General features: G+C 38.0%; 1 protein-coding gene across 1 annotated transcript; it reads left to right on the forward strand.

The window, feature by feature from the left end:
- Nucleotides 1-237: 237 nt before the first annotated feature.
- On the forward strand, nt 238-8,778 carry LOC310925951 (neuronal vesicle trafficking-associated protein 1-like; the record flags this gene model as incomplete). Its single annotated transcript, XM_083888030.1, has 4 exons — nt 238-366; nt 2,315-2,431; nt 7,133-7,243; nt 8,578-8,778. The coding sequence occupies 4 exons, from the start codon at nt 238-240 to the stop codon at nt 8,776-8,778; spliced, it is 558 nt and encodes a 185-aa protein (XP_083744156.1).
- Nucleotides 8,779-10,288: the final 1,510 nt, after the last annotated feature.

Genomic DNA, 10,288 nt, shown 5'->3' on the forward strand with positions numbered 1-10,288 from the left:
CGCGCGCGCGCGTGTGTGTGATGCATCAGTGTCATTATGCTTCTGTGGAGACCAGGCTCTGTCATGGCCCACAAAGCGCCTCACACCATCTGCGCTTGCTTTGTGCTTTTCTGCTATTTTGCTCACGTGCGTGTGATGAGAGAATGGGAAACAGATTTCTTTGAAGGATGGAGGACAATATCATTTCCCCCCTCCCCTCTCCTGCTCTCAGGTTGTGGTATCTTGTTTTGGGTGAAAATGGTTAAACTGGGGAATAAATTCAGCGAGAAAAACAACGGGAAGGTGGTTTCTGAAGACGGATTTGACACCATTCCTCTGATTACACCGTTAGACGCCAGTCAGCTGCAGTTTCCTCCACCAGATAAGGTACGATTTCTGATTTGTTTTGCATTTTCACATTAATTTAGGGTTAGAGATGGGACAGTGAACAATGGTTTATGTGCATTATGGTAAAAAAACAACAACAACAACAAACAAATCAAATCTTACAATAAGACCATCAAGGTGACTTTCCCATATTAGGATTAGGGAAAATCATTAAAATGCATCAACACACAGTCCTAGTGATTTATTTTTTAAGCAACAAGGAGGAGTCATTCCAGTACGATTTGGCAAAGGTTTTAGCTGCTGATGTTCCAATTGATCCAAGCTTGATGCTACTATTTTACACATTTCATCTTTAAATTCTCACTCTATAATATTGTAAGGTTTCTGTCTAATTATGTATGCAAATTTAAAAAGAAAATCTCAGAGGGGGGGCAATTTTTTTCTGATAATAATTAAGGTGACCCATTCAATAGGTGCATAAAGAAAGACAGTATCAATTAGATGATTGAACAGTCCTTTTTGTGTCCACTAGATGGCAACTTCATAAACAAACATTATTTACATGAATCTAATGTTGAATGATGTAAAATAGACACAAGATGTGTCCAGCAACCACATAAAGACAGGGGCAGCTTATTAAGTCAAGTATTTATTAACTGACCAAGGATCAAGAGCTTTCACAACCTTTACCAGATACAAACAAACATATGACAAGATAGTGCAGTCAAATTATCAGTCACAATCATTATTTAAATGTGTTGCTAAACGCATCTTAGAATACTTTCAGTCCGATTGTTTGATTTGCGTGAAGTTTAACCTGCAGTTAAACCCTGAGCGATAAAAACATGTTAGCAAACAAGCTAACGAACGTAGCTTCAAATGACTGCTGTCCGCTGCTACGTTAGCCGTAAACAGCTAACACGTATGAAAGCGTGGCACTGGTAAAATACGAGTACTTATCAGTTCGTGCTGGGACCAGTTAAAAGAGCACAATTCTCTGTGTATTTTTTAAACAGTGAGCTTCTCTGAGAGCGCCACCACCAGGGGGGCAAACAAGTGCATGCACATAAATTCTAATTAAAAATGCATTGGAGGGTTTGTTTTTCGGAAAAAAAACAACTTTTAACATGAGAGTCAGTGGGATCGTTTTTGGGCGATTCTCCACGTCAATCAAATCGCCCCAAAAGAGGCGGAACCATAACACATGACTTGTATCTTACGATTCTGATTGGACAATGATAATAACTAGTTTTGCTGGCAGAGACGGCTGAAAGGAATATTAGTACTAAGGATCTTTGTAAAAAAAAGATGTATCAACACTCAAAAGATGTTTGGTTTGTCCATTGTGGGCTACTGTACAAACATGGTGGTCCAAAATGGTGGCCTTCACATAGGAGCTGAAATAATATAAAAGGCTCATGATCATGTCTATAATAAAAGACAGTATAGTGTATATAGAGTATAATGTATGCAAATGAAGTATGTTTTGCAAATGTATATATTAAGCGCATTACATCACAAAGAAACCCAATCTGTTTTAAATAATAATTAAAAAAAACATATATATATAAAAACACCCAATCACTGCGCTTACAATAAGGAACAATCTAAGAATATATATTTATACAGATTTTTAACTAACTTGAATCAAAATTATTTAACCATGACTGGGAATTTTCATATTTTCCCATGTATGCAAGCCATTTCTTTTGGTCATTATTTTGGTATTCGGATCCTCCCAGTACTTAGCGCGAGGATGCAATCGCTACTAGCAAATTTTGTGGTCAAATAGTTTTCTTGATTTAGGTCAGAATTGTCTGAGAATAAATCATTTAAAAATGTGGTATTTGGTCATTTTGCTCTTTATATAGAAAGGTGAAATAAAAATAACTGTACTTTTTCCCAACCCCATGAAGGAAGCAAACTATTATGGCAAGCTAACGGAATCTTCTCTAACGCATGTGTGTGCGTGACGCGTTTGTTTCAGGTGGTGGTGAAAACAAAGGCGGACTATGAAGGTGAGACCAAGAAAGGGAAGCTACGCTCTCCTAAAATCGCCGAGTTCTCCATAAGCATCATCGAAGGCGTATCTGAGCGACTCAAAGTAAGTACTGCAAAAAACAGCCCTGTTAGAAATATTACATTGATTTACAAATTCTTTCTTTAATAATAATGGAGAAATGGCTTTATTACTTAAAGCGGAACTAGACCGGAAGTTCCTATTATCGCTGTTTTTTTTGGTGTGTATCTGCGTCATTACCTTGTTTATGAAGCCCTGACGGTTCTAAACAAACAGTTCAGCCATTGCTGAGAACGTTGTGTTTTATTGTAATCTCGGGGCTCAACGAGATCACTGAAAATCCCGTAATAGTTACGTAAGCAGCGGTTCTCCTGAACAACAGATCGTCCTGCTCCGGGCACTAGTCCGGGCACATCCGGTTACGTACATTGAACCGCAGAAGAAGAATAACGTCCGTTGTGGAGGTGTTTCACGAGCAACAGTGTCTTCTGACTCTGGGTCTGACTCCGGTTTAAAGTCATAAAGGGACTGTGGCGGGGAGTCGTGAAGAAGCTATTTTTAAACACTGTTAAAACAATGTTTTGATAATGAGGAGCAGTGCATCCACCGTTCCAGAGGGGGGCGCTGCGCTTCTGAGAGCTGACGTGATAGATTACGTCACTTCCAGATACCTGGCCAATCACCACACAGGTGGGAAGGCTCTACGCTGGCTGGCCAATCACAACACACTCTGTCTTCTCGGGCGAGATTTATGGCTGAAATAGCGCGACTGACAAGCGCTTCGAAAAGGACAGATTTCATTTGGCTCGTTTACATCAACTAGGAGGATTTTGACCATAAAAACAACTTAATATATGTAAGTAGACCTCCATAACTCACATATATGTGCAACAGGACCACTCTATGTGACCTTTAAAACTAGCATGTAAATCTAGCCACTTTCAGATTGTAATGTGCCATAAAATGAGGAAAAACTGGCCTTTAACTTGTATTTAACACGGAATCATAATACACACCAGTAGTGAACAAACTAGGAACAGGAGAGTTTGGGAATTTACGCAAATCGTTTGATTTTTAGCATCTTATGAAGACAATGTTACATATTTTCTCTTAAAATTAGATTATTTTTTTCAAAAATGAGGATTATTTTACTTTACTATATTTTCAAATGTGTCAGTGCAGTGTGGTGTCAGTGGTTCTCCTGCATCATCCCATTTGGCAACATCTCACACCTTGTTGTCATCATGTTGCCTCTCCTGCACACACACACACTATACTAATGCTAAAGTCTTGTGCGGCTTCCTTTCACCTTCACATCTCATTGTCCAGTCGTGCACAGGGCGACGGCGTCTCAATGATTCACTTAACTCCACCCTGAGACTCTCATTAATTCAGCTGTTGCCAGGGTGATGGCCTCAAAATGGCAGCATGTCTCCTCCTCCTTTAACACCCCCTCTGATAAACACTGTCACTGTGTTTTATGTGTGTGTATGGTCTTATATTATAGGACAATATATTGATATTATATCAATATCAGGACAAGATATTGTCTTAGATAAGGTATCTGTGATGACTTTTCATGGTCTTAAAGGCTGATGATCATCACATTTATTATATTGAATACAGTGTTATCATATTTATAGACCATTTCATTGTTTAAACACACAGAAATGATATATACCAGTTGTTATATGAAATGGAAAAGGGTGATAATAAGTATTTTAAGCATATAATATAATATGATCTATGATCTATGATTGTCCATGATTGTCACTTTCCCTTGAGAAATGCAGATATCAAAGTAAACCTTTAGGATATTTGAGATATGAGCCCAGAACAACCTGGGTGCAGCTTTGTATCCCCATGCATGTATGCATGTATTCAATTCAAATTCAAAATTCAATTCAAAAAAACTTTATATGTCCCCAAAGGGCAATTGAAGACAGACACGTAGAGCAGCAGCATTAGGCCGACACAGGACAAGCATAAGTGCAAGATAAACATAAGACAAGTGTTACTCACAAATAAAACACAAGGCGTAGTTATGTACAAATATACAGAGTAATATATAAAGTATTTTTATAAATAAATAGAGAGCTGATTCTTAAATGTATAAGGGCTACAGGCCTGAGGTCGTTTAGAGAGTTTATTTTACTCTTCTTAGAAATGGAGAGTGTTTCCACAGCTGAGGGACTGTGCTGGTGTCCATGGATCTCTGAAACAGGTATTGGAACACTCCCCCCCCCAGCTGCTCAGCACAGAGTTTCAGGACCCGGCTGCTGCTGCTGTCTGGGCCCGGAGAGCTATTCTCCCTCCCACCCCGACAGCCCAACCTCAGTGACCCTTGACCTTGGGCAAAACAAGGGGCGTTATGCATTGGTGGAAAAAGAACACAGCATTCCAAGAAAAACACTTGCTACCTACAGTAAAATTTAGTGGTAGGTCCATCATGTTGTGGGGCTGTGTGGCCAGTGCAGGGACTGGGAATCGTGTTAAAGTTGAGGGTCAAATGGATTCCACTCAATATCAGCAGATTCTGGAGAACAATGTCCAGGAATCAGTGACAAAGGTGAAAGGTGAACACTGCTCAAAATCTACTAAGGCATTCATGCAGAGGAACAAATACAACGTTCTGGAATGACCATCTTAGTCCCCAGACCTGAATATTATTGAACATTTGTGGTGTGATTTAAAGCGGTCTATCTATCTATCTATCTATCTATCTATCTATCTATCTATCTATCTATCTATCTATCTATCTATCTATCTATCTATCTATCTATCTATCTATCTATCTATCTATCTAATATAATATACACACAGATGTAGTTATGAAATTAGAGTTTATTGTGGTACGACTATCTCTCAGCCTTATGGTCTCACCTACATTGTATTATTCTTTACATTTTTTACGAGTTTTTAGAGCAGGTGCTCAATGTTTGTTCTTCTTCTGTCATTTAAATTCTGTGAATGTGTGTCCTTTGTTGTCCTCATCTTATTGTGCAGTGCTCTGCTGCTGTTGTAGCCCTGCTTCTGCTTAAAAACATGGATTTTGTTTTAATTTTACTTCATTTGATTTGATTGTTAAAACATGTCATTATGTAAAAGTAATAAAAACACGACCTTGCCTTCCACAAAATTCCAGAATCAACAGATGAAACTGTCAGGCTTCCCTTAGAAATGGACCTTTAATTCCCAAATAGCTAAAGGAGCACATTGCCGTCTTAGAGAACACAGCTTGTTTACTCATAATGGAGCTTTGAAATGCTGCATGAAGCCCTTTCATAGCAGAACATCTCTTTCATAAGCTCCCTTTGCGCCTCTTTATTAGTTTTGTAGTGTCACGCTGAGGAACACTACAAAAAGTACTTGGATGTGTAGAGTCTCACTCCCTGCAAGAAATAATAAAACATAATTTCTGACATTCAATGGAAGTTTACAGCTAGATTTCTACAGTTTTGCATTTGAATATGTTGAATCACTGATGTTGCTTGAAATGATCCCAGTGTTATTCTCCATCTATGAGAGAACAGGGAGAACATTATTTTGCTAAAACCACTACAGTACAGTCTTTTCTACGGTCTGCCTCCTAGGATGTTTTCTTATTTTATATATGTGGCCCAATAGGAACATGATCAGGCCAAAAATCCTGGGTTTAATGCTGCGTTCCAACTGTTTACTTTTTAACCATAGACATATTGCTAAGCTGTTTGGGTGTACAAAATGCCAGCCGTCATTATAGACTGGTCGGGCTAACAACAGCTAACCTTAGATATGTATGGAAGTAAATCTGTGCCATCTGAGTTTGAATTCGAATTTCTTACACTGAATTTTTTTGCATCGAAATTAGACTTTGAATTTTAAAAACCATCAAATTTCAAGCACTGTTTTTTTTTGCCATTGATTTTTTTTTTCAACGTTGAAATAAATTCAGTTGCAAGAAATGTGATGTCTCAAAAAATTCAGTTGCAAAAAATTTGATGTCTCAAAAAATTGAGACATCGAATTTTTTGCAACTGAATTTTTTGAGACATCGAATTTTGTGCAACTGAATTTTTTGAGACATCAAATTTTTTGCAACTGAATTTTTTGAGACATCGAATTTTGTGCAACTGAATTTTTTGAGACATCAAATTTTTTGCAACTGAATTTTTTGAGACATCGAATTTTGTGCAACTGAATTTTTTGAGACATCAAATTTTTTGCAACTGAATTTTTTGAGACATCGAATTTTGTGCAACTGAATTTTTTGAGACATCAAATTTTTTGCAACTGAATTTTTTGAGACATCAAATTTTTTGAAACTGAATTTTTTGAGACTTCGAATTTTTTGCAACTAAATTTTTTGAGACTTCGAATTTTTTGCAACTGAATTTTTTGAGACATCAAATTTTTTGCAACTGAATTTTTTGAGACATCAAATTTTTTGAAACTGAATTTTTTGAGACTTCGAATTTTTTGCAACTGAATTTTTGAGACATCAAATTTTTTTACACTGAATTTATTTCAACGTTGAAAAAAAATCAATGGCAAAAAAAAACAGTGCTTGAAATTTGATGGTTTTAAAAATTCAAAGTCTAATTTTTGATGCAAAAAAAATCAAACTCAGATGGCACATATTTACTTCCATAGATATGTTTTCGTTTCTGACTTCAGATGAAAACACAACGCAGTGCAACATGTTTTTTTTCCCCCACCTTTGGAAATGTGTTTAATCAGCTTTTGCTCCCAGTGAATGAGTGACATTCTCCTCTGCCCATTGTGACGCTGTTGTGTGATCTGCAGATGACCTTGCTAGTGATCTGTGCCCTGGCCTTCTTGGTGTGTGTGGTGTTCCTGGTGGTCTACAAGGTCTACCAGTACGAGCAGCCGTGCCCCGACAGCTTCGTTTTCACGGTAAAGAGTGCGAGGGCATTGTCATTAGTGATGTCGGACGTTAAGCCCATTTCCCCGTTTATTGTTATCCCGAGTATGTCAAATAAATCAGCTGATGTTAGAATTACTTTAATTTGCACGCAAACCAATTAGTGGTCGTGAATTTGACCTCTGCATTTAATGTACCTTTTTCACGAGCAAGGTTCTAATAGTTTTGGATTTTTCATTAGTGTGATCATGTGATGGACTGTGACCTGTCCCTGTGTATTCTGCCTTTTGCCCTATGTCAGCTGGGACTGGCTCCAGTTCCCCATGACCCTCATGTGGAGGATAAAGTGGTAGAAAATGAATGAATTAAATATTGTTCTCACAGCTTCATGTACAGGCTGAACCAGGGGTGTCAAACTCAAATACAGAGTGGGCCAAAATTTTAAACTGAACAAAGCCGCGGGCCAAGGTTGAACAAATTAACCTTTTAATAGGGACCCAAACAAGTTTTGCATTGAATATTGAACAAGCAAGGCTTATATAACTTTATAGTGACATGCAAAATCGAGTTTCAAATAATAATAATAATAATTAAAAAATATCAATGGCATATCAAATAAAATTTAAATAAAAATTGAATGCACCCTAAATACAGGATAAGTGGTAGATAATGGATGGATAAAAGTTTAATGCCTCTTTTCTATTTGCAGCCTTCTGAGGTAAATATCAAAATAAACTTTTTCCACAAGCTAATAATAAATTTGAAAATAAAATAACAATAATGAATGAATCAAACATTCAAGCCTTGAAGTAGCAAGAGAAAGTGCATGAATAAAACGTTAATTATTGCTCAGTTTGCTACACTGATTTGCTTTAACACTGAATATGGAACAAGCAACGCTGATATAACTTAAAAGTGCAAAATCAACTTTCAAAAAACTAACGAAAAAACATCGATGGCATATTAAATAAAATTTAAATTAAAAATTGAATGCCTCTTTTCTATTTGCAGCCTTCTGAGGTAAATATCAACATTAACTTTTTCCACAAGCTAATAAATTTGAAAATAAAATAATGAATACAAAACAACAGCAGAGCATTATGGGATTTGTTAGTATTAGCGGTGAATGCGGTGTTACAGCAGCGGTGCTGCTGTATAATACCGGTGGGCCAGCTCTAATGTTAATTTGATATTGCCTCAAGGGCCAAATGACATTACACGGCGGGCCAAATTTGGCCTGCGGGCCAGAGTTTGACACCCATGGGCTAAACTTTTAACAGTAGCAGTTCTATTAATTTGTCCATGGTGCAGACCAATTAATCACCTCTTGGTATTTTTAATCTCGTTCCATTTCACTTTGGAGCAGCAAGGACGCTGCATGCCTGCCGGGATGTACGGCAACTACCCGCCACAAGGCCCCGGGGGCCGCGGGCGCCTCTTCACCCTCATCAACCACTACAACATGGCCAAGCAGACCATCACTCGCTCGGTATCTCCATGGATGACCATCATGTCTGAGGAGAAGGTCACCCAGCAGGAGACGGAGACTGCTCAGAAGCTGGCTTAATCAACCCCCAAGGGTCAGGAGGTGGCCTCGTCTGCTGCAGAGCAAAGAAAAATAAATACGGTCGTGCCATTCAAGCAAACCTCAGAGTCCCAATTGAAACATCAACGTCTATTTCCTGAGGTGCCATGTGGCCTCGGATGTAGTTTGGTCCGCTGATGTGTAACTGTAGCGGGAAATGTGTGGAAAATTTTGAACTTGTTCTTCAGCAAAGTAAAGGCTTTGAGTCTGGTGGATTCGTGGTTTGTTTGAATAGCATTGTTATTTATTTACACTTGAAAATACGAGTTGCAAGCGTGTAGAAAAAGCCACAGCAAACAACAAACACCGACTGACACACACTCGCTGTCTTTGTACATACACATATGTAAGAGAACTCACTTTAGTACTGAAGATTGTTTAATGACTGTGAACCATTTGGTGTCTGCGTCGCTTGTTTTCACGCACATGCACGCACAACTTTACTAATAATGATGATAATAATAATAATAATAATAACGATGTTGATCAAACGGTTTGCTTTGAGCCTTTCAAATACATGAAGTACTGATCACGCATGTCAGACTGCTTCAGGTCCAGCATATTTGCTACCGAGGTCACGTTTTCTGTCATGATATCGTGAATAAAAGAGGGTTGAACTGGAACATTTTAACCAGCACAAAAAAAAGAGAAAGTATTTTAATCATGTTAATTTGTTGCTATCTGCATATAGTGCTACTGTTATAAAGAGTTTATAGTATTTGAGTCTTTAAAACCAGCATTAATGAATGTCTCCATTCATAGGAACTCTTTGTGAAACACCATGTGATTTTCTTTGCCGGCTTCAATTAAAAAAAACAAAACATAAAAACAGTTGCTTTTCGTAGCATAAATCCAATGCTACTCTATTGAATGTTTTTTGCTAGAGAAGACACTGTATTGTGCACTGATTCATGTCTCCACCTTCGCACATGCTAGACTTAGGTTGATGTAGTGGAACAAACTCACAGTAGTTGCTTGTTGTCCTGTTGCTTTTTTTCTTGTATTTGTCATTTGACCTACACCGTCACATATTATGTACCGTTTTTTCTCTGCAGACAGTGTAATGATTACCATTGAAGTGCGTTTGCTACATAAAAATGTGACATGAAAAACTGAAATAAAGTGCCCACATTTCACACCAATTTGTATTTGGAATTCATGAACGTATAATAAAAAAGCATGTTCTTCAACTACTCTCACTTTTGCACCCCTCCCATTTTTCAGGGCTTGGAACCAGCACTAGGGAGTACACTGGATGAGGTTCGCCCTGTGGTTGTGGTTAATTAACAATGTGCAATTAACAATGAGCGATGGGGATTGGGAACCACGGGCCTCAACCTGGAGGGGATTCAAACTGGCATTAAACTTCCCACAGTGCTGAAAATAACAATACAAATACCGTTGAGAGCTCATACGGTCAAATAAACATCTCTAATTCCTGTGTTGAACATCGTGCTCATGACTCTTGCTTGGAACCTCACCAGAGCAGGTA

The sequence above is a fragment of the Microchirus variegatus genome (genome assembly GCF_963457635.1).
Source record: "Microchirus variegatus genome assembly, chromosome: 4".
NCBI lineage: Eukaryota > Metazoa > Chordata > Actinopteri > Pleuronectiformes > Soleidae > Microchirus > Microchirus variegatus.